Below are 25,761 nucleotides of genomic sequence, written 5' to 3' on the forward strand. Positions count from 1 at the left end.
ACCACAAAAGGTCAAGAGGAGACAAAAAGGTGGAGGCAAAATATTGATATCATTCATCGCTGGATACAGGGAGACGAAATTGGTCTCTTGCTATTGGGAAACATGGAAAACAGATGTCTTCTAGGAGAACTAAAACATTTCCTCCTTCACCTACCCCCCCCCCCCCTCTTTCCCCTTCTGATCCAACATCAATCCTATAAACCCACCAATACTTCCCCATCCCTCCCCTTCCCACCAATTCCTACCATATACCCAAAATCCAAACTGAAATTCTCAAAACTATCCTGCAAGAAGATGATAAGGGAACAACTTTGTCTTTCTGCCAATGCCCAGATATGTCTGACGTCAAGCAAGGTAACAAGGCAGGTCTTGAGGCCATCTCAGGAAAAGTGCATATGCTGGCCTCACAATACCAGGAAGCCTGGTATAAAATATGTACGTAGCACAAACGTCACGTTTAGCATGTTCAGAACCAAGTACCTTTAGTAAAATATTATGTTTAAAGGTGGTTGTCTGCCATCATTTTGAATGGACATTATACATTGTAGCACTACAGGAGTTTCTATCAAATAGGAATATGCAGAAAACTTAATTCAGCCTCGATAAAAATTTTCATTTATCATATCCATTTACATTAAATTATGTCCAAATGGGCTTTCTAATGAAAAAAACACACATACACAAACACATACACAGACAGACACAGATACACACACATTCACACACATACTCACAAACGGAAAATGCTAAACCAAAAACTGTAGAGGAGTTAATCTTCTAAAATGTCACGTGAATGTGCTATTTTGACCAATCTGTTTTGATTGGGTAAAGGGAGGAATCTTTTTTTTCCCCTTTCTTTCTATTTTATCCTTTCTTTCTATTTTCTGCTTCTTTTTTCCATCTGTCTGGCTGTGCTCTCAAGGTCTATCCAGTGAAACGTGCAAAGAATCTGCCAGAGTGAGAGTCGAGTGCAGAGGGGGTCACAAAAGCGCCAAAATAACCAGTCACAATAGATGAGGTACACAGAGGGGAAGACACCATCCACCAGAGATTCTCCCTTTTTTCTTTTCTTTTATTTTCTTTTTTGATAGGAATGGGGGAGGGGGTAGCATGGGGGTGTCCAAAGTAGTCACTTCATGGCACAAACATTACACAAAGGTGATGGCATGGGTCCAATAGTTGATGGTAAAAAAAAAGTAAAGGGAAGAAAAAAGGGGAGATGGGAATCATCGTCCCCCATCCCCTTCCAGTACCCCTCTCCTCTTCAAAATGAGAGAGGAGGCTCTCCGCCTCATCAGTTCTCCGTCTTTCCCGTTGCATCCCTCTCCATCTCATGGGGTGTTACCCGAAGACAATGCAACGGGCAGCCACACAACTTCCATGTTCTTAAAACAGAAACTCTGCTCTACATTTGGATATCAAGGGGTGAAGGCTCTTCCTCTACTAAATTGCATGTCAAACGTAAATAAGTTAATGACAGTATGAGAGTTCATTCTAGTGTTACTGTCACACAGACCTGTGAAAAATGCCTACAGGTATCAAACTGTTGGCTACCTACAGGTATCAAACTGTTGGCTACCTACAAGCACAAAAAAGGGGATTGGACTGATGAAAGTGGTCTCAAATGGGTGCTGAGCAAAGATGAGAAAAATACTGAATACACTGTACTATGAAATGGACAGCGGCAAAACAGTTTGCAAAATATACAATTGAATACCCGAATTAGTTGAATGTATCTTTTATTTGACTCCAGAACACGGAATCAAGAGTTTCAAAATACTGATTAACACATAGATTTATATGCACTACCTTCCCCTCTCTCCTTCTCAAACACTAAGTCCTGGGTCCCCCTTTCAGAACTTTAGAAAAAGACATAATACAACACATTTAGGCCACTTGATGCTGGGGGCCATTTTTCATCAGGGTGACTGGAGGTACACGCTAGTTTTAGATCAAACTACACAAAGAGAAAATGAATCCTTCTTAAGTCCCACAGACTTTCTTCCTTCCTACTTTTACAAAGCTTCCTTCCTTCCCCCCCCCCCCCCCCCATCTTCAATCGAACCCCCACTACCCATTCTTCCTGTTGCTAATACTGACCAATCTCTTGATAAACCGCAGGGAGTCGATTGCTGGGACGGATGCACTCCAACTGGACGTGTCATTCTCTCCTTAATGCCTTAATTGAGATGTCTATTGTCCTATTACACAGTCATGTACCTCGCCAGAATCAGCGGTGCATTGAAGGGCACCGAGGTATCCGCTCCAAATTGGCAGCCCTATTCATTCCGCGCCTCAATCTGGACACAGGGCAATTGTCGCCGAGAGCGCAATCGACAAAAGGGGCACATGGGCCGTGCACATCACTCTGGTTACTTTTATATTGTTAAACACATCGCTCATTTGGTCAGCAACTCATGATATATACACAAGCTCCACAGAGAAGTGTAGAGAGAAAAGGAAAGAGAATGATAGCTGCACACTGTGCAAGAGTCTGCACACAACAGTGTTGTTATATGAATGTAGGTTGAACACACAAGGTGTCAGTACATGAATTTCACACAGTCGTCATCAGTAGGACATGAATCTTCTGCCAAAGAAGTTTCCAAAACCACCCTTTAATATGGCATTCTTTAGAACGTAAGACATACTCGAGTAATTCACTTGGTTCGGACTATTGACGATTTTGATACCTCCTAGTTACAAATTACAAGCCACTTTCACACACACACACAGGGTACACAAAAACCACTGGCACTGTTGAAAGAATCAAGAGTGCAGATAATGTCAAGGTTACCACTGGGTACTCATGACATTCTATTTTCTTTCCCATGCATTAAATACATGTGTAGCTGCAGTGAGTAGGTTCCTATAAACTACAATTTGTAGAGACATAAAAATGGTCAAACCACACAAACGAAAGAATAGAGGTTTTATTCCTGCCTTAACTGCCATTAAAGTCAGGGTCCATTCTTTGTGAACTGGGCAAAAGCGGATTAACTACCGTTTAATAGGAACAGGTTTGTACAGTATGTAGTTTCGATGGCATTTTGGAAGACAGCTAGTGGGGTTAAGACAGTTAATTTTCCTGCAATTTGTGAATAATGTATGACATACTGTGGGAGCCAGGAAGTAAATGTGCTATAGTAGGCCTATATGGATGCTGATTATCAATTATAGTCATAGATCAAAACTGGTTTGTCCTAGGATTCATGCAGTATTATCGTGATATCAAGGGGACCACAATTAGTAAAATGAAAGATGTGACAATTCTAATGTAGCCTATCAGCCCCATTCAAATTCATGTGATATGTACCGAACTCACAAGGCAGCATTCACATAGAGGAAAATCTCCGCAGGAATCTAGAGAGAGGGGAACCCAACCAAGTCCAGGGTGTCCCGTTTGGAAGAGGCATCACACCGCAAATTTGATTTGCCCCAGAGTCTCTATCCTTGTCAGAGAGTTTGGAAACCGCAAGGTCAAGGGTCAAAGTCATAAATACTATACCCTCACTGTGCTGCAGATAGAATGAAGGTCATGCAAATTTAAGTTCACTTCTTTCCTCTACAGGTGCATCTTAACCTTTTCTTCCTCCCCCCCCCCCCCCATCCCCCATCCCCTCCCCCCCCCCCCAAAAAAAAAAAAAAAAATACACGTGATAACATTAGCAAAGTTGACTCAGAGCTTGTACAAGGCTAAGCAACATAAACATGGTTAAGTTATAGCCTAGGTGCAGTAGCCACTATCACAACTTGGCCTTCCCATAGGTTTTGACAGGTAGTGTAATATCCATGTGATTCAAATTAACCTGTTGAAAACGAGACCCAAGTATACTTCGGCAGGTGTCTAGATGGGAAATGTGTGTTATAGCACAATCAGTCCATCCTCAAAGGGTTAACAAAATGTACTACATGGCCTTACATGCAACCAAAGTCTCTGATATTGTGTACAATATGAAGCTATTGATAAAACAAGACAGAAAAAAATAACAACAGAATGCTTTAAGAATTTGAAAAATATGTGAGACTGTATGTATGTATGCATACACATTGATGTATACACAAAGTTTGTGTATTTTTCCACAGTATTTTTACATCTTGTTTACTTGCGGGAAATAAGTCATCCTTTTGAAAAGATGAAGAATAACTGTCGATCACAGAGAAATTCCAACTTCCAAGGGATGGGTTTGAAAAGGTACTGGCTACTGGTATGATCACTGCTCAGATGCATATCACTGCTTTGGCCTTGTCACAAAACCATGGAAGGTATTTGGTTTTAGTCCCTTTCACTACTCCATTTCAGCCTGTCCAGCATAGTGGTCAAACAGCAAACTGACCTTGTGACAGTCAAACTGTCAGGAACAGTGTACCCTGGGGATCTGGGATGGACTAATTCCTGACATTTACTATTCCCAGAATGGAATGCTGACATAAGCTGCACCAAAAGATGAAGTTTTTTAGAGTCAATTTCATATTGAAATGTTTCATTCCAATTCTGATCGATGGAAGTAGATAGGAGCCCTATATGTGTTAACGACTATCATGACATACACACAAAGAAAATTCCAATGTTTTCAAAATATATCAGACATGAAAACCCAAAAGCCATTAAGGGGAAAAATACCCAAATAAAAACTGTTACATCATAAATACATATTCCAATTATATCTTAGGCAGAAGATGTTAGCTTTATCCTCATTTTTGTAGGGTTATGATGTGTGAGGTGGTAGTGTCAAGAGAACTCACACTGGAAAGTTTCATGTGTAAGTCAGTCTTCAGAAGATGTGGACACAATATCATGCTACTCAAATTGTCGCATAATATATCCTGCCCAATTCATCTGTGAGGAAGAACTGTAAAATCTTCATTTTTTTCTCTCTTTTTTTTTTGTAGTCCGTGTAAGTCTTTGATCTTAAAGAGATATAAAGCTACTGGTTTGCTACATTGTATTTCAAAACCTTGAGTCTACCATTATTGCAAATGAATGGTCTTGTGACACTTGTATTGATCTAGTTTTTTAATAAGCTAGATATAGCTTGTACTGGCAGTGAAAATTACTTCAAACAGGATGAGTGAGAACAATTCCAGGTTGCAACAAGTGGTTACCAATTACATGTGACTTTTTATCAAACCATTTTTTTTTATTTACATTATAACAATGCTCGATCCGCTTGTAAGGGTATGGTGGTGTTCTGAACACCATCACACTGTTCATAGTGAGTACAAAATTTTCCATGAAACTGCCATGCATTTGTCCACAAAACAGCTTTCCTTGGGAAAAAGAGAAGAGATGGAAATAACCTGAAAAGGATGGATTTGGCCCAAAAAGTCTTATCCCAGCCTGAGGAAATAAACCTCTGAAGCCAGACGATTTAGAAATCCAAACAAAGAAAGAAAAGCTGAACAAGAAAGGCTGTTGTTTGGGAATTGCCATGAAGGAGTTTGAGGCTTCCCCTGAAGTATTGGCAAATCCTTGACATTTGATGAACGCTGGAATGAACACAAGCTAACTTTATAGTATCTCCTGATTTGAGAAGATTGCGCATTAAACACAGACAATAACTGTACAAAACAGTGTTCTATTCTCCAACGAAGGGAAATTGCCAATTTCAATACAGTTTGCATCCCCCACAATTTTGACAATCGTCAGTTAAATCAACCGTAAGAAAAAAATCAACAGATCTATCTTTTGCTCACATTCGTCAGACATGGAATTAATAACTGCACGATGAAAACTTGAAAACTGAAACACTCACCCACACACACACACACAAACAGGAGCATAGAACATACACCAAAAAAAAAAAAAATGGCAAGTCTTGAGAAACACTTTTAGAGATACTGGTGTTAGGTTTTCACCTGGACACTGCACGTTCAAGGCGGTTTATTCATTGGATGATGGTAACGACAAAGATAAAGTCTTCAATTGTGAAAGCACCGTATATGATGACAAAGCTCTGCTGCACATTTGAACAGAAGGTCCCCAAGTCCAAATCAAGCCTGGTACTTTTGTCGTTGGACAAGACGTCTTGCCCACAATATCCCTTTCGACCAAAGTGTCTGCTCAGGGTGCCTGGTAATGCTAATGTGATATTAGATAATAACAGCAGGAACCTCGGGCTGAACAATGCCAAGGGCGAAATGGCTAACCTGGATGACAATAAGGCCTCATACATACTGCATGTGGCAATGAAAGAGTTAATCTTCGTTCGCACTCACCTGTCACAGAACACGATCCCAAGTCTTCCTCCTCCGCCTGTTTCGGGACGGCCGAGCGCTTGTAGATCACATGTGGGTGTCCCTCTCGCACATAATTCTTATAATGGTCCACCGGTTCCAACATGTATTCCTCCCCATCATGTGACCTGATATATCCATGCTGAAAGAAAAAGCAAACACCAAAACAAAAAATCAACTAAATGATTGAAGCTGGTTATGAGAAATCCATCAATTCAAGAGTTGGTACAACTGAAAAATATACCCACCAACAGTGCATGTTTTGTTCACCAATACCGGGGTACTTGCTAAATCGGTCAAACTTTATAGAATCTAGTGCACTAGAAATACAAGTATGATGTCCCACCATAGCAATAGTTGGGTATGTATTGTGGGGTGATGGGCATTCATATTTATTTTTAGCATGGTGGGGGTATTCTGCAGCTGTTCCAAGTTTTTGTAACCTGTTTATTCTGGGAGGAGGGAAGTGGGATGTTGCGTTTATTTCTGTAGATGTTTTTGTTTTGGTGGTGGTGATGCTTGTTGTGGTGTAATTGCTGCTGCTGTTGTTGACGTCAGTAGCAAGTGTGTGATCTCCTTTGGGTAAATAAAAAAAGTAATGGTTACCTTTGAGCATGGCTGTTGCACTTTTATACTCGGGCTAACCTACATCTGAAACGTTTTGTGTCCAACTCATCAGAATTTTAAACGTTTTTGACTTCTCAGAGTCTAGAAGTAGGTCTTGGCACAAGAAAGATTGAATGACCAGCTAAATCAAATTCAAAATATCACTAAATAATCTGTGTCTGGGCGAGTTTGGTTGGAGTTTCTGCTCTTTGAGACTTGAAATGCCAACATATTAGGACCCTATAGGTCTATACGTACAACACGCAGACATGAGTTCAACTGATTTTAGAGAACAGACAGTCATTTTGTTTGAAGATCTTTACGTAGGCCTACTTCACCCTTGCAATTAACACAGAACCCAATGTATGGGACTATTGATCTAAGAATTACCAAACCATGCCGCAGCAGGTAGAAAGTCTAGGAGGGCTAGACCCCGCGCCTGTTGAATTAGAAACAATACTATCACTTCAGGCGTATGAGGAACTGGCATGTCTTAAACTATCACTTTCACTCTTAGCCACTAACAGTTTCTAGCATGTAGAATTCTGGAAGACACCTTCCGCACGCGCTAAGAAATCTCCGATCCGGCCTCCACGGCAAAAAGGCATAGGATCGGCTCACTGCGCTGCGGGACGTACCATTTCATACCGAGCGAGTATAGTAAATTCTCGCCTGCCTGTAGCTGCCTGCTGCTGGTCGACACACGAGCTGATTCGTATAATGCGCATGCGCGCGACCCTCATCGCTGTGAGAGACCAACTTCCAGCCAATCAATGAACAACGTTTTGATTGCACGCACAAATCACAAACCAGCTAATAACAAAATACATACTAGTGCAGTAGTAGGTACATGAAAATGAAGTGCAATCTCTCGTGCTTGGGAGGGGGTTACCCCCTCCCAACCCCCCCCCCCCCTCTGTGCCTCTTTCCCTAGCTTAGTACACTTTTTAGATTTACTAAAAAATTATGAATAATTCTGAGTGCACAAGACTTATCACTTATATTCCGAAAACTGAAGGTTCCCTCATGTATAAGGGGAATTTCCCCTTTTAATCGACCCTTTCCTCCCTCAGTCCCCCTCCCCCATCAGTTTTTCTTTTTTTTGTGATTTCCCAAATGTTGATTCCATCAAATATGCGTATACGAGATATCTCAATTTCAACTTTAAAAAGGCAAAAGCTCCATCGGAAGGGAAGGGTGGAGATAACACTCGCCCACGCCTTCTCCCTGCTCGCCAGCCCTTCCCCCCCCCCCCACCTTCCACCATACATAGAAGTAGACTGTGGCTATACCCAGATCGCTTTATTTCAATTCTAAAAACGGGGGAATCCCCCTTCCGCTAAGCTCTACCTCACTAGACTTTATACATACACACAGATGGTGCACATTCGGAATAAGAGCTAAATTCCGTGATTTTAACACTTCGATGAAAAAGTATTGCACCAAAAATTTGCACCAGATCGCTGAATTCCAGGTCTGAAAACGCAAAATCACCTTCGTGTGGGAGGGGATATGCCCCTATCTACACCCTCGTGTGCATGCCTTTTCTGTTTGATTGCTTAACAGACAGCGTTCATGATATTCAGTGTAAGAATAAATACAAGAAGATTATTTAAATGATACCATTTTATAGGCAAATTGTCCAATAATAATGTACACTAAAATATACTGCAACCTTAAACAAGTGGAACTGTTTCAACTCGTTAAAACACGCAAAAACATGCATCAAATTGCACCATTTGCAACATCAAAATGCAAAAAGTTCTCACCGTGGGAGGGGGGACACCCCCCTCCCACACCCCCCCCCCTCCCACACCCCCCCCCCCCCCCTCCCACTTCGCTCGCTCCGCTCGCTCGGGTTCAGTCGCGTTCATGATATTCAGTGAAAAGAATTAATACAAGAAGTGTATTTAAATCCTACCATATTATAGGCAAATTGCTCAATGATAATCTACATCAAAATATACTGCAACCTTAAACAAGTGGGACTGTTTCAACTCGTTAAAACACGCAAAAGCATGTATCAAATTGCACCATTTGCAACATCAAAATGCAAAAAGTTCTCACCGTGGGAGGGGGGACACCCCCTTCCCACACCCTCCCCTTCGCTAGCTCCGCTCGCTCGGGTTCAGTGGCATTCATGATATTCAGTGAAAAGAATTAATACAAGAAGTGTATTTAAATTATACCATTTTATAGGCAGATTGTTCAATGATAATCTACACTGAAATATACTCCTACCTTAAACAAGTGGGACTGTTTCACGTCGACAAAACGCGCAAAAACATGCATCAAATTGCACCATTTGCAACATCAAAATGCAAAAAGTTCTTACCGTGGGAGGGGGGACACCCCCCTCCCACAACCTCAAAGTGATTTAATTAAGGCTACTGGAAACTACCTGAGTCCAAGTTCATGATGCGTACATGACTGAGATAAATCAGAGTTAATATTTTCATTCGGGTTACTAAAACAAAACAAAACAAAAACAAGTAAACAAAGAAAAATAGGGGTGACTGAAATAGGGCGCCGGTTTGATATACGCAGAAAGTGCGTCACTCCAAATGGGCCCCCATGAGACACTTTGGAGAGAGAGAGAGAGAGAGAGGGAGAGAAATAAGTTCTCGAGGTCGGGGAAAATCCATACATCAATATTTACGCAAGAAAGTAAAGCTCAGAACTTGGCACTTTGCTGAACCAAGATCGCTACCGGGAGGCAGGCCATTCGTCATAAGTATTGCACCAACACATCTATCAATCCTTAGAAATAATTCTCCTTCATGATTGATTCAGTATGATCTTTTTTTTTCTCTGTTGTGAGTCGGGTTCTTCTTTTTTTTTCTTAACTCTTATTTAGAAGTTAGACGTGAGTCAGAGAACGCTAATCGATATTACCCGTTGTAGATGGACCATTAGCACCACCCGACTTGTCGTGTTTGGTGCGAAACCCGTGAAATTGCGGTCATCCACCCGTGATCTGCGCAACAACGTGAAGTCATGATATCTAACTTTGTATATTTATATATCTTTATATAAGACTATAAGACTTTCTAAGGCAATCTTTCAGCAACGGGAGTAACATAAAAGCTGGCGCATTGCAAGGCCTGAGGGATAAACGTTGTACTATATAGATGACATTTTCTTTATTTCGACAGTCACTCTTAGCTAGATAAAATGGGAGAAAAAAAACAACTGCAACGAATGAATCACTAAGCTTTTGTCTGTTTGTTTGTTTGCTTTTTCCTTTCACCAAACTAATTCGCGGAGATTTATGCTTCTTTTTTATGGATCTCAAACGGTGCTCTAGAACCATTGTTGAGCTTGCATATCGTTCATCATGATGGTTTTTACTGCCATTCTTCCATTCTCTTCTGACTAACAATCGAAGGAGAAGGGTTGTGCGTGTTTTCTGAGCGCGGCTTTTTATATCTGGAGTTAAACGCCATCACACAGGGTTCACATCTAAATATAAATTTCCCTCCAAAATCATCTGTTGCGGCTCTTTCCCTGATCTTGATTTCTTTAGCATGAATCACCGCCATCATTCGTCTTTCCTCCGGTACTATTTTTGTCACCACAAAAAAAAAAAAAAGAATTAAAGCATTCACATAGTCAACACAGCGAAATACATATTTCGCGTGAGTCCCTGCCTAAGTTAACCTCTGCAAAACAAAAGATTCATTATTATACAAAATGAATCTAAGTCGTAAAAGGATAAAGGCCACAAAGAAAGGACGATTTAATTCCGATATGCGCTCATCCAGTCATCGTGACTGTGATCGATTACCACCAGAATGTGATTCGCATTCTCAGTTTTGTTCATTATTCAGTCTTATTCATTATATTTCAGGGATCAAAATGTCATTTTGAACCATCGACTATGATGCTTCTCAACTCTTTGTGACAATAGCCATAAAAGAAATAATAAATTTGCACCATTTATTTCATGTTTCAAAAAAAAAAATTATGCAGGGCCTGCGTTCAAATTCTATGTTTCCTGTGACGGCGTCGGATGTAATGTCGTTGTCTTTTTTTGTTCATAAGAATTAGCGATCTGCGACGCGAACACTAAGACGACGCAGCCTCCCAGGTTGGACCAATGGAAACCGCTGTCTCGCGCATGTGCAGAACACCATTTTTATTTTATTGTTGTTGTTTTTGCCTAATTAGCGTCGTCTTAGCGTTCGCGTCGCAGATCTAAATCTTGCTATTGTATCTTTTGTAAGGAAACAAAAGCAAAAGCGTAAGCTGATGTTAAAGTAAACCCGGATTTTTTTTTCGCAGACGGGAGGGGGAGGGGGCAAATTGTTCAGGAATTTTCGTCCTGGGTTACATATCTGTCAAGATATTTACATGATCATAGCATCAGCCGTGGATTTGCGTCACAAACTCCCTAACTCTCTCAGCCCGGTTCCGTCTCAGCGACTCGCCTTACGCAGTGGCACGTCGGAGAAACCATCACAGCTACAGACATGTGTGTGTTCTGCGTCTGGAACGTGCGTTGCTATACGGAACTGGGTTCGGCTCTCCGAATCAAACAACGTATTTCGTTGCCTCAGTGGGTATTTTTTTAAAGACATGGAAATAAATATTTCATGGAAAACTGATAAAAACAAGGACAGGAAGCTGACTGTGCAGACTAGAGCCCACGCAGAGGGGAAAATGAGTTTTAATCCCGCCCAAAATTGAAATTCCTGTAATTTTCTGCTAATCGCATAAAAAAAGCAAATAAACAAATATAAACAAAAGTTGCCTAACTTCTTACATTGAGTTTCATATCTTACATTTGAGCTTTAATATGGTTGAATAAACAATTCCAGGAAGACCCACGCTCGTCACGCATTACTTATACACTGTAGGTTAAAAGAAAAATAGTATGATACATTATTTTTGTATCAACAGAAATTAAGGAGCCGATCATGATCTGAATTACAATATACCAACCGTGAAATTCCAGTCACGCTTCCAAATCGCGGCAGAAGTGATGCGGTTACGAGATATGTTTCATAATTATTGCTTCAATCAAATATGATTACGCTTTCTTGACACCAGCTCCTCACGGATATTCCGTCGAGTTGGATGTGTAGGCCCTAAATGCTCTTCCCGCCTACGAAGCTGAGCAAAAACAAATCGTCAATAAGTTCAGGTCGTGTGAGAAGACCGAGTTGCGCGTCCTGGTTAAGAGAGTGTTCTCTCTTCTGCTCATTTTGTTTGTTTGTTGTTGTTGTTTTCTGGTGCCGTCACTTTGACTTCATTTATTATTTCCAACGGAACCGACTTATCTTTCAAATGTGACTGGACATAATTTCGCGCGGCGCGAATTGGGGTTTCGAAACAACCGCAGAGTGTGTGTGACGGAGTGACTAACCGGAAGCCAGGTAGTTCTCGATTACGCGACATAAATTCTACACTCCCATGCATCGTCAATTTGATGATAGCAGATAGAGCAAAATCAAGCACACTTGATAGTAAAACTTTTATTATGATCCAAATATAACGTCACACAGTTTTGACATGCTTTACTATTAATGAGAACGACAAAAATACATTCTCACGGGAGGTAACGAAAACGACAGGACTTTTTCTTCATGCGGGCACTGATTACTATTTGACGCTTATTTTTATTGATGATATAATTCCGAATTTCCGAATTCACAATGTGGGCAGCAATACAATGTACTACCAAGGAGGTATACCTCCTTGGTACTACAGCTCCCCATGTGCGTAGGACTATACGTTACAAGTCTGCATACAGTTTCACTTTGCCACTTTTCTTTTTTTTTTATGGGGACGATAGAAAACATGAACGTTTCCCCAAGACAGTGCTGGGTTGGGAGTAACGTGAGAGTAACATGAGGTTGCATGATCGAAAAGTCAGACTGCCTTTGCATTTCTTATTACGATGCAAGTGGAGATACATTGAGTAGGTGATAGTTTCTCACACAATTCAGTACCTCAGAAGAGCAATGAAAGCGACAGTGCTCTCTGGCGTGTATCAGCGTATTGTAAAATTATGCCAAGGTTCAGTGAGGCGAGTTAAAAAGGGTGAAGAGTGTAATCTGTGATTTAAATCTCCATTATGTACTTTGCTTCACTGCACACCTTATTTCAGCCTGCATTTTTGATTTGTGTGTAGGCTTTTTTTTTTCAGTCGGATAAATCGCTGGGCTCTTTACGGACTTGTAACCTTCAGGGTTTTTTTTTTTCCTCCAGAGAAGTCTATAAGCTTGCTGAATACATGACGTCGGCAACGAGATTACTGTTAGACTCCGGGATGGACCTGGGCATCTTATGCGCCGTCGTCTCCTGTGAGATCTTGCTCTGTTTTCCGACCTATATTATATCTCGAAGTCTCCCTCCGCCATTGTTCTGTTGACTCGAGGCACACAGAGCACGGTGCTAGTTCTATATGAGAAAGAGCGGCGTGTTTATTCAAGGCTATTTAATTTGCAGACGGGGAGGAGGTCTCTGACCGCCAGTGAATGGCCAAAGACAGCTCCGCATTGACACAATTTCGGCCGCTGTGTCACGGAGCCGGGAGGGAAATGGCTTCAATATCAATGCGATTTTAAGGAGCACGATTACATGGGATCACCAGGTATGATTACAGGGATAACGGAGAATGAATGTACAGTATGATGGAGGCAATTACCCCCTTCCCTTGTACCCCTCCGCCATGCTCTATCTGCATTTTACAACAATACTGACAGGGCTGTTCTTTCTTTCTTTCTTTCTTTCTTTCTTTCTTTCTTTCTTTCTTTCTTTCCACGACAATCTCTCCCTCTCATGATCACAGGGACATGTAAATGTCGATGCAACCTTTGTGTCTCTGCTTTGTGTGTGTTTGTGCGTGCGTGTGTGTTTTTTTTTCATTTTACGAATAGAGTGTTGTGAATTTAGATAAAATCAAGCGGCTACCAATGCCTAGAAAACATGACCTAATGGATGCTAATGTGTCGATATCGTTTCATGTTGTTGGGTAACGGTACTTGGACCTACTTTGGATGTTGATCCAAATTGCATACAGTTCGTGAAAAGGAGACCGTATGTGAAATGTATACGCTGTGACTGCCAGAGATGGAAGCTGCTATCAAAGAAGTATATCGTGTGACGTCATCGGTACTTACTAATCCACGGCAATTACTGATGGCGACCTTTGACCTCTCGTGTCCGACGATGCTGCCGTGATAGTGGCAATGGTCCACGTTCTGGTGCCGCCTCTCTACTCCCGTCGCATTCAAGTACTCCACCAGGAAAGTCTTCGACGTCAACCGGTGGTTCAACGTCAGGTTCAGATGAAATTCGCTCCCGTATGCGGAGAGTTTGTAGTTAATCCGAGGGTGATGCGGACGATGACTACCCCCCTCGAGTTTATGAGACGAGAAAGCGCCCTCTTCGGCCGCGTTACCGTCGTCGTTCGGCACGTGCCTACGAGTCCTCTTTCTGCTGTTTATGACGTCGAATGACAGAAAGTCGCCCCGGTGATCGACCAGGGTTGGTATAATGATTTCGTGATCGCCTACGCGTCGTTGGAGTTCATCTGGATGGCGACACGGTATATGCAAAATGGAACATCAAGGAACACACACAAAGATAAGATAAATGCCCAGGTTTTGGCCACCATCCGTCATCGGTCACACACATCAATACATTATAAAGAACACCAACAGTGATGCGTCGTTTTTATAACAAAGTGTAGGCCAATCGTCACGCGCATTCGCCGTTGATTTGATGTCGGATTTTAACCGATGATTTCACGAATTGGTGTCACAACACGTGGAGCGAGAAGTCGATAGTGGAGATTCGTTGATGTTCGTAGCAACCGTTGTTTCCAGACGAGTGTGACAGTCACCAAATGCAGAGAAAAAAAGAAGAAAATGAGAAAGAAACAAAACACGTTAGTCTATAACCATGGCAAAAAGAGTTCGTTTTAATGCAACAGCTTCATCGAACGTTCACTGTCTTTATAAAATCAAATTGATTTAGAGCACTAGGAAATAAAAGTTATCGAACCTGTTGTGCATAAAAATATACATCACTCAATATTTCTGTTTTCCTTTTCTTTTTTACTATATTTTCCCTCCCTAAATGTGGAGACAATTTTTTGGGTGATATGTGCAATAATAACATGATTCTATAAAACCTATAAAAACATTATTATTATTATTATCATTATTATTATCATTATCATCATCATCATTATTATTATTAACACAGTACTACTCTACAGTACTACTACAAGTCATATTATCATCGTCATCATCATCATCATCATTATTACCATTATTATTAAGTATGGTCTGTGTGGCAGAAACAAACAACATCATACAAAGACTTGCTCCTGCGTTTGACTTCACTGTCAGTTCAGCTGTTAAATATGTACTGGAAGTGCAGCCGGCTGCGTGTGTGTTTTGTTTCGTTCCAGTTCGTTTTGTTTTGTTTTGTTTTGTTTGTTTGTTTGTTTTGTTTTTGAAATATCATCTTGTGTTTCATTTTACATTGATTGTTTCGTTATTAGCTGAATAACAAGAATTTGTGCCTGGCAGCACTTTAAAAGTCTATTGCTTTCGTTCGTGACTTCTTTGTTGTTGTTGTTGTTGTTGTTGTTGTTGGGGTGTCTTTTTGTTGTTGCAGTTTCTGGTCTGACGACGCACAGTAAACGTGACGAATGGCAGACAGCACAGTGACTGTACAACACTTAACCTCATCACGTCTTATAGCTTATACACCTGTCGAAAGTCTCGACCGTGAGTTCACAGCCAATAAAACTGCTTCATATGGTGCACGTGATCCGACAGCACATGGGCTGACAAGTTCTTGCTCTGCGTGTTCGTGAATAATTTCATAGGTACCCGTACATTGTATACACTTCCTCCCTCCAAAAGCATTTAATAATAGACACACTACTTGTACGTTAATGATACATTCATTACTCTCAATTTCCTTATGCAAATATTGTGTCATTTATGATTAACAAGCGTACCAGCACAAACTCGTTTGCAACGTCTGACCCATCAAGTCACGAAGAATTTGTGTTATTGATTTTGTTGTACAGATGTTAAAATCAAATCGGCATCTCTGAATTTCACTACATTACACTGGAGAAATATCAGATGGAACTGGTAGAATTCATTGAATCTGCACAAAACCGTACCGTAATCTACCAAATTCTGCTAACCTGAGAGCAAAGCAGAAGCTTTAATTTTCTACAATGACTTGACAATTTAAGATTCAGGTAGAAATTCGACAACATGGAGGGCTATTGAGAATTTCACAACTATCAAAACAAACAGTTCGAACATAGGAGGGTTTTGCTATCTTTATTCCTCGATATTGAACACAAACAATGGATAGTGAAAAGTATCATAAAAGAAAACAACACCAATTCAAAGAAATTTGGGTTCACGGCTAGACAGTCTATTACACATTTTTACCATGAGCGCTGTTCCAATCATCTGCGCGTTGCTTTTGGAAGCAGTCAAGTGGGCGGGGTGGGCACTCATTTTCAGTTTGACATGCGATTGCTACTTCGACCAAAATATTTCGTGCGAAAGTGGCATTTTTGTACGAGTTCTACATCTTCATAAGACAATGGGGATCTTTATAGCTCATCAAGATAAGTCAGTGGGGCTTGCGATGTGATACGTGCTCCTTTAATCTCCAGTACTTAATGATGATGTACGATCAAATGCCGCTCACATTATACCTTTGTGTTAGCACCTTTCGCCGCAGAGTACTACTATGAAGAACAGTGATACAGCAAAGTTTTTGTGGAGGGGAAAAAATCAAAGAATTAGAATTTGCCCCTAGAGCGACCGAGCAAATGAAATTTTCCTCTGAATTATCCCACTCGTACATTGGAAAACTGGAAAAAACACCTTGGCAAGGACGGCTATAAGACGACCCGGACTTCGCCTAATCACATGCCCCTGTCTCCTCCTCCTCCTCCTCCGCCTCCTCCTCTTATTCTTCCTCGTCCTCCACCTCACCCTATCCCCTCCCCTCGTCCAATTTTCAGTTTGCAAGCAACTCTGTGTCAATATATCTCTTACGACGGAAAACATTTTCACAATTCCTATAAATGCCAGTAATTCCTTGAAATAATATTTTTTGTTTGTTATTATGACTGCAATAACATTAACCAGCAGGAGCTGAAGAGTTGCCTTGAAATAGTCGTATAAAGTGCTATATAGTGTCGATGTAGTAGTAGTAGTAGCAGTGTAGTACAGTAGCAGTAGTATAGTAGTAGTAGTAGTAGTAGTAGTAGTAGCAGCAGTGTAGAGCAAGTAGTAGTAATGACAAAATTACTCTGCTTATGATGATAATACTTGTAAAATACAATACTCATCATGATTATCGCTACAACAATGTCAAAATGACTGACATCGCGACTGCTGATAACAGTGATATACCACAAGTCCTACGGCTTATTGCTGATTAATTGTTTGCCATTACTGTCATTATTGCTATATTCGCCATGTATATAGCAGTATTACCAATACCATCAACATCATCATAACTATCAGAATCATCATGTTTACCAATATTATCAGCGTCTTTATTAACGTTATATAATATGACATGAGATATCTCGGCTCGTTGGCATGAATCACATACGGGAAACCATTGCGGTCTGTGATACTGCAGCAGAGAAAGTGTTGATTGAACGGGGCGAAGTGAGACCATAAAAAAATTATTACCACATACTCATTCGGGAAATAAAGAAGAAATTCTGTGATTTTCAAGTCCCAAAGAGACCAATCAAAATAGCATCCCCTTTCTATTGTATTGTCACGGGAATTTAAACAGATCGTGCTACAATATCTATTTCCAGTGCACGCGAAGTTACCGCAGACTGTGAGTTTCATTTCGTCAAATGACTTATGATGAAAAACAGGATATGATACCACATAGAACTCTCAATTTGGTATAACCGCAAAAAGATTCATTTTTTTTTCAACATGAGCCCTTTACAGTGAAATTCTATGATAAGCAGAATTTCGTGAACTCCATGCTTTACTCAGTAATTGGCAGGTACATATTGTATACATGTATGTAAAAGGTTTTCTGTGGTTTTTTTTTTTTCTGTTACGAATACATACATAAATACACCCTTACATACACACACACATATATATACACACATACATACATACATACATATACATTTGCATGCATATCATAATAATCATACACGTAAATTATACAGTATGTATTTACATGGGATTCATTCATTCATTCATCTGCAAGCACACACATGTACGCACATTATTATACACACATAGGCCCTACTATTACACACACACAAATAAATTTTGATGGTGCAGCGGGTGGGTGAAGCAGTGCTTCAATCTTCGCATTGAATTTGATACAAAAGTCATACTTTGTTGGTCTGGTAGTAACGCTAGCTATAGCATCATCCCATTTTAAAGCGACACTGTAATAATACCCCCCAGACAAGTTGAGGAGAAGAGTACTGGTAATCGCGGCGTGGAGCTTGAGTTTCCCCCATCATAAATCAGAGGGTATTTTGCCACGCATGGGGCCCCGACAATACCCTATTCATTCGGAATTTTACGCCGTCACAACTCGGTACAATAACAGAAGCGAGTACATAATGCCCATTTTCCCCATTTTGTTCACCTTTCCCTCCACAACCCCCCCCCCCACACACACAATGAACCAAAATGATCAGATAGTCTGCGATATCCGTATGCCTCGCAAACGGAATGGAAAGGAAAAAAAGGAAAATAGGGTTTGCTTTTTATTCCACTTCGTCTCTTCCATTTGTGGGTATACAAACAGCCAAAGATAAAAAGGTGCTTTAGGGGATACGTTTCGAACGATAGATGCTGTCATACACCTGCTTTATTTATGGTACATCATTCAAAGCCTTTTCTATCTGTTTGCTGGCTTTTTTTTTTCAAAACGTAAGAAGTAGCCCATCGTAAATCCGCGGATGATACATTAAAGTATACGTTAAACAAACAAACAAAATGAATGCGTCTGCTCATCTGCCCTTTTATCAGGTGTGTGTGTTGGTTTTTTATTCTTCCTGTTTTTGTTTTTGTTTTCGTTTTTGTTTTTTGCTTTTTTTGGGGGGGGGGGGGGTGTGCTTACGATAAGATACTGTCACTAACGCCTGTCAGACTTTCTGTCATTGAACACGATGGAACTTAAAAACATATTTTATAGTATATATTCTTAGATGGTTTTATATTTCAGTTTTGTATAGAATATCAACGAATAATGAGTGAATTTGGAAACAACCCCAAATTATCAATATTTGAGTTAAATACCTGGCCTAAAGTCACTATAATAATTCTAATACGAAGAATTGTTGATATCACAAGATTCAATTTTTTGTTCACTTACTCACTTTTTGAATAGATAGCCTAAACTTTTACCTATAACCGTTGCTATCAGAAAGGTCTCTTAACATCGTTCTAATGAAAGAGCGTTCATACGTTTCTAACTCCTGAATGACATTTCTTGTAGCGAAAGGGTATATGGGGGGGGGGGGGGGGGGGCTTGGGTGTAATGAATGTCTGCCTAAATTACTCTATCATTTTTGGCGTCTCGTCGCTAATTCGAGGTCAGTAAATACGTAACACGCTTTACAATCTGTCTATAACAAGGGAAAGTGATTATGGGCAATTTTCGCCGCGTATACCTCTGCAACAATACATCGCTATAAAATCAACATTTCTCCCGAACTCTTTTCACTTTTCACTGCGGTGACCCAATTTCCTTTTACCCAAGACGCACGTGGGGATGATTTTTTTTTTCATAACAGTTGAGGTTCCGTTGCCAACGCAGAAAACAACCACCAAGGGTACCAACAAAAACTGTCACTTGAATCATGGACCTACATAGGTCCACCGTCCATGTTTGAATAAAGTACGTTGAGAAGAAGTCTCGCACTGCGTATCATACCTCCACAGGTGTCTAAAATAAGAGATCTGTGTTATATAGGCCTATTCTAGTAGTATCAGCTAGTCCTCAATGGGTTAACTATAGACATTGGGTACTTTGCACTACATTGACCTCTGAACAAACAACAGTAAAACAGCATGACAACACAGGGGAAATACGTTAGAGAAATGAGATCTTGGGGAAAAAAGAAAGAATGTCAGCGTGATATATAACGATAAAAGGGCCATGGCACATTATATTTACGTCATGCATTAATGCCGGTAATCTGCTATATACTCGATATGCTTTTTAACCTCACTTCTTTTGCTTTGTTCAATGAGGTATCGTGACACCTCACTGCTTTGTTGTACATTTATACCTGTCTTCATAATCACGTACATCTATATTTCATTAAATTTCAATGGTAGGCCTCTGTCAAAAGTGGCCACAAAAAGGATTAAAGCTACCGGAGAGTCACGACGTAACTCTCTTTCTCGACTAGCCTTTCCTTCTGAAAGCAAGAGCGGGAATTATACACCCTTCAAGTTCACACCCGACGAGTATCGTATTTTACCCTTCGACCCCTCGGGTTGACCCCCCGTTTATGCAGCCCCACACTGCCGACCGAAACGCAATACCCGCCGCAGAAATAACGGCCTATCACTTCCCGACATACTTTCTCCGGATCATATTTTGTCTGCTCAAGTGCGTGCGGGGGCGTGCTAATACACGTGCGACACCGGTTCTCCTACTCCTCCTCCTCCTCCTCATCCTCCTCCTCTTCTTCTCCTTCCTGTTCTTTCTCTTCCTCCACTTTCTTTTATATACTTCTTGTCTCCTTCTTTCTCCCATTTCTTTTTCACTTCATCTTCATTTCAGTTCCTTTCTTTCTTCGTCACCTTCTTTTTCTTAATCTTATTAGAACTCATACAGTACACTCTTACTGTATCTTCAGTTCTTCCACATCAGCCTTTCCCTGTCTTCCACTACTTTTCCACCAAATGCATCTTTTTATCATACTGTATAGGACCCGGCTTGTGATCGAAGGAACAGTTACAGCGTTTAGCTTCTGAGGAGGAAGTGGGGAGGAGAGCCTGAATGGGCGTGGTCATCAAGCTGTAGAAGGATGCATGATGTACTGTGTACGTACGATCACCTGACACATTCAAACTCAACTACATGTTTACAAAACAACGACAACAGCAAAAATCACTCAGAGCACCCCCCCTCCTAATTTTAGCCTAAAATGACAATTTATGCGGCATAAACAGCCGTATCTTCAAGGTTATTGCGTAACCTTTCCACAAGACAGGAAGATGTAGCCCTTCATGAAATCTAAGGGGGGGGGGGGGGGGACTCCCAAAGTCGCTTTGTAATCGACCTATGTTTCGATCAACTTCAGCGAGGCGCCAAAGGCCATTTTCAAATGAATTCAAATAAGGTCAAGATTTGATGATTAATGTGATAGGGACGACAGAGGAATACATGAATTGTCGTTTAAAGGGCACAATGATCCCATTATACAAATGAGATTCGCGTGATTTTTGGAAGGGATTCTGAATAAGGGTGTAAGGAACTCCAGAACCAATCTGCAAAGCTTCGGGGTGGAGGGGGCTAAGGAGGAGCAAACAGGGATGGCTCAACAGATTTACAATTGCTTCGGTACTCAGCATGAACTTTCCACATCGGTCACTTCCAACAAACGCACACACCCACACCCACACCCACAATTACACACACGTATAAAATTTGTGTTTTAATAATATTGTATAATGTAGAAATGGAGGTGGTGTTTAAGTTTCATTTTCCCTCCCCTCCCTCTTTCTCCGACATTCTACCTTAACCCCCCCCCCCCCCCCCTCCCCCCCCCCCCCACCCGCTGGCTAGTACGACTGAATGCCCTTCCACTTTGCCACCTTTTTCCAAACCACCTACCTCCTAAAAATATACAAAATATGAATGAAAATAAAACAAATATGATGCCAAAAAACAAAACCAACGACATCATCTTGTACAGTCAGTCATATCTTCATCCTATCAAACTTTGGCTCTTACTTTAGTTTTCTTATACGCGCCCTTTCCAAACGACAATTTGGTGACACGATTGTGTGCCTCGTCTTCACCTTATCATACCAGTGATATCGTTCTTTCTTTTTTTTTAAGGCACTGTTGTAGGAGGTAATGGCCGCAATTGCAGCAAAGAGCTCGAAGAACAAATCAACTCAATAACTCGTTGGGAGTTTGCAGGGTTTATATCAAGGAGGTAGATTCTACTAACCTATAGTACCTGCTTGTTTATACCTGCTCACTGTAAACAAAATAGACCTTCCACTGCTGTATTTTTGTTTGAAAGAACCTTTCGAAAGCGTTGTTAGCGAGTCCTTATCATTGTGACCAGTTCAAGGTAAAAGACAGTAAGATTCCATGTGCGTTTAATAGTCTTGCTGTCTGGGTATTATTTGCCATAGTATAGTATACAAGATGAGGCGCGATCCTCACATTTAGCCTCACAGACTAGCTTACGGGTTGTAGTAATAAGACGTGTTCACACTTACCGTGATAACGCGGCGGTGGGATTATCCTGCCACTCAGGCACTGCGTCAAGATCCCGAGAAGGCACAGCAGTATGAACGCAAGATCTGCTATATCCATGGCGACTTAACTGCGACAGTTCCTATTCATTAGGACACAAACAAACGACAGCCCGAGCTTATATCCTCTCGTGGAAGCTGGATATGGAAAGTAATCACACATAGATGTTCCAAAAATAACAAGCGTCGCTACATTAATCCTTGGAAGGGTAAGCGAGTAAATGAGTGGGGTCTATCACAACGACTTCTCCCGACCCTTACTTGGTGGCATTTGAAGGGCTTGAGGAACAATCGCGACACAATTGGCGCTCCGGTATTCTTTTCCCACAGATACTCGAGAATAGCATCCAATGGCTTATCAAAGGTAACAGCTCAAATCCCTCTCTTTTCTACCAATCTCTTCTCCTCTCTCTCTCCCTCTTTCTCTCTCCTTCTCTCTTCCTTTTGCTCTCTTTCTCGTAACTATTCTCTCGCGATTCCCGAGAAATCAAGACAAGAAATGAAATGCCCAATGAAAACTTTCAGAAACTTCGAAGGCTCTTTCGTACATCCGCCGGGGTTTTCCCTTCCTTTTATAGCAAAATGATCACTTTAAACACATCCTATCAATATGATTCCAATGAAAACTGGGGTATCATATATTATGTTTCCGAGATGAGGGGTATAGCTAAGAGCGTACACCCCCTCAGAGGTCATTTCTTGTCCCTCCACAGAGCAGCAGGGATGCAGAGGGTAGCGTTACCCCCCTCTCTTCCGACACACACCTGGAGACGTGTGACAAGTCATCCAAGACACCCCAGGGGTCACCTTCTCTGCGCCATGCCGATATTCTGGCTGCCCTGTCGGCTCAATCGCTACGGACGAGAAATTGACCCAGAAACACACTCCTCTGTACAGAACACGACGGAGGAAAAAGAGGAACAGAAGCAGAAGATGATGTCAAAAAAGATCCAGGGTCTTTCTCCGTTCAGAAATCTCCCGCACGTTCTGTTATGCACGACACCACCACAACCACACTACTACGGAGGTCAGTGATACTACAGAAGTCAATCGCGACAGCGCGCGTTGCAGGGTACTATGTGAATCCTGTGGTTCAACGTGCTGGTCCCACCCTGGTCGAGCCTCCAACTCCCGGCTAATGGCAGAGAAGAGGAGACGCCGTGTTCCGTCCGATCTCTCTACGAGCTGTGTTGCCACACAAGACTCTGCCCTCCGATAAATGTCCGCGGATTCGGTTCAAGCGCGCGTGGGTTATCTGTAACTCTGCTGTAAAACGTAGCACAAAAGCTCCTCACGTACAATATATCCCGCCAATTGCGAGACAGATTTATACCATCTACCATTCAACTTGGTATATAATGATTCCGGGTGAAATTACGATTCATATGGCCCCGACTACTCCTGCAAGATGACCGGCTTCTATCCCGGCAGGGTAAGGTCACGATCTGACAGGGCCTACGTTTCACAATACACCAGGTATGACTCTTGTCGCACTCGTTGTAATATTCCAAACGTTGCCTGTATTCATCCAGCCAACCTCGTGCCCGAAATTTCCTGCAAAGAACCGAAAGATCACGAGAGAAAGAAATAAACAAAAACGAAAACGTTAGAGGGATCGACATTTCGAAATGTAAACAATGAGGAAAGAGACTCGGAAAAGGCCAGATTAACCAGTGTTTGCACACCAAACTTAATATGTTTGATATATCCTCTCCTTCCCTTTCTATCCCCCTCTCTCTGTCTCACGCTTTATCAAATTCCCTTCTTCCTCTCTGCACATCAGGCCCTGCTCACCGGACAACCAGCTCATGATCAACTTCGATAGTTCACGGAGTAATCAGCCATAGTGGCGGAAAAAAATGACAAATCATAATACAAGCACACAATGTACACTTTTCTCCCCGGTATTATTATTATTATAGGTCGCAGCCTTTGATCACTCGAGTGTCGAATTGGATACAACGACCGGACCGTTTGGCATGTGTGATCTCAGGCACTTTTTTTTTGATAGTTTGTATGTCTGTAACAATACCCAGACCTGCCAGCGGCTAGCATTAACAGACAGACACACACACACACAATCATCCCTCAGATTTGCTGTTCATTCGTTTGCCTCCTTTAAATTCTTTCATCGACAACCGACCCCCCCCCCAAAAAAAAAAATAATAATAATAATAATAATAATAAATAAAAATAAAAATAAAAATAAAAAAAAATGACCCACGGTTTGGGCTCCCCTTCGGCTACGCCGGACCTTGAGGGCAGGTACTTCAAAAAAAAAATGGATTTGCACTAATTATTTACAGAAATTGGAGTATTTTTTTTTTATACTGCACGTCAGAGACTCGAGTCGACGTTTGTATATCGAGCGGCAAGCGAGTAAAGCCCTACACCCGGGTTGACAGGCGAGAGAGATCTCGAGTATACAAACAGGAAGCCCGGATCCCGATTACTTCCCGAAGAACACCGCGGAAAATCTCATCAAGAGGGGATCATTACCGCGTGTAAATTCTCTCTCACTCAAGCCCTGTGCCTCGGGAAGAACGCCTCGTGTACATGCCTCCACATAAACACACATACATGCAGAGCCTATCAATACACAGATCAAGATAGAGGTAGGTAAGTCGTAGGGCTAACAGGCTTTTATCGTTTACAGGCCAACAAAATCCCATCCACGATTCCCTCGGATCCATAACACATTATCACACTACCAACGTTCGACGATTTTTTTTCAAGTAGTGAAAAGAAAAGAGACATAATTACTTTGTGCTTGTGTGTAGAAATCACCAGACTTAGATACAAAAAAAAACCACTACAAGATAACGTAGTCTCCAGCTAAAATATCTCTTGCTCAATTTCCAGCACAAGGTAGGATCAGAAGAACTTACACACACTATTCCAGGACCAGAGACGTTGCTCACCACCAGTACTGTGGTCCGCTATCCACTCACTCGACACGCGACGATACGGTGCCACCGACCACCTGTGATTGCAGCAGGTGTACCGGCTTGATACTACACTTGGCGGTAAGACCGCCGCAGCGTACGAGCGTGCTATTCCCTGTATTTGCCAGTGCTAATGCAAAACTACACAGCTGTCATTCCTTCGCAGCGAGTGAGTGCTTTCCGCTGCCACGTAGGTTCATATTCCTCGACACACTCTACATTCAATGACAGGCAACCCGCAGACAGTCCCCGCTAATTTCAGTTCAGGGGAGCTCCTATACACGAACGGCCGCAACAGCCTCCACTTCTACTGGATGTGCACGGAGCAACACCCACACTTCGTGCGTTTTACTACGCACGCGCGAGGAAGTGAGAACCGTCGTGTGTGCGTGTGCGATGTATGTGTGTAAGGTATATAATCGCTGTTGATTGGTTGATTGTCGTGTGACGTCACAAAAGTTCTTTAG

The 25,761-nt window shown here is 41.6% G+C and overlaps 1 protein-coding gene across 1 annotated transcript in view; it reads right to left on the reverse strand.

Annotated features, from left to right (window-relative positions):
• LOC139723685 (A disintegrin and metalloproteinase with thrombospondin motifs 6-like) overlaps positions 1–25,429 on the reverse strand; it is a 112,446-nt gene extending 87,017 nt beyond the window's left edge. Inside the window, exons 1-4 of the mRNA XM_071634910.1 lie at positions 25,238–25,429; positions 22,314–23,903; positions 13,971–14,383; positions 6,220–6,379 (exon numbers count right to left, since the gene is read on the reverse strand). Coding sequence (XP_071491011.1) covers positions 6,220–6,379; positions 13,971–14,383; positions 22,314–22,410 — 670 coding nt within the window. The 5' untranslated portion in view covers positions 22,411–23,903; positions 25,238–25,429. The remainder of the gene's footprint in view (positions 1–6,219; positions 6,380–13,970; positions 14,384–22,313; positions 23,904–25,237) is intronic.
• Between the last annotated feature and the right edge of the window lie 332 nt (positions 25,430–25,761).

This window comes from Diadema antillarum, unplaced genomic scaffold, assembly GCF_040938485.1.
Source record: "Diadema antillarum isolate AM-2024a unplaced genomic scaffold, OU_Dant_1.0 scf00000197, whole genome shotgun sequence".
In the NCBI taxonomy this organism is placed as follows: domain Eukaryota; kingdom Metazoa; phylum Echinodermata; class Echinoidea; order Diadematoida; family Diadematidae; genus Diadema; species Diadema antillarum.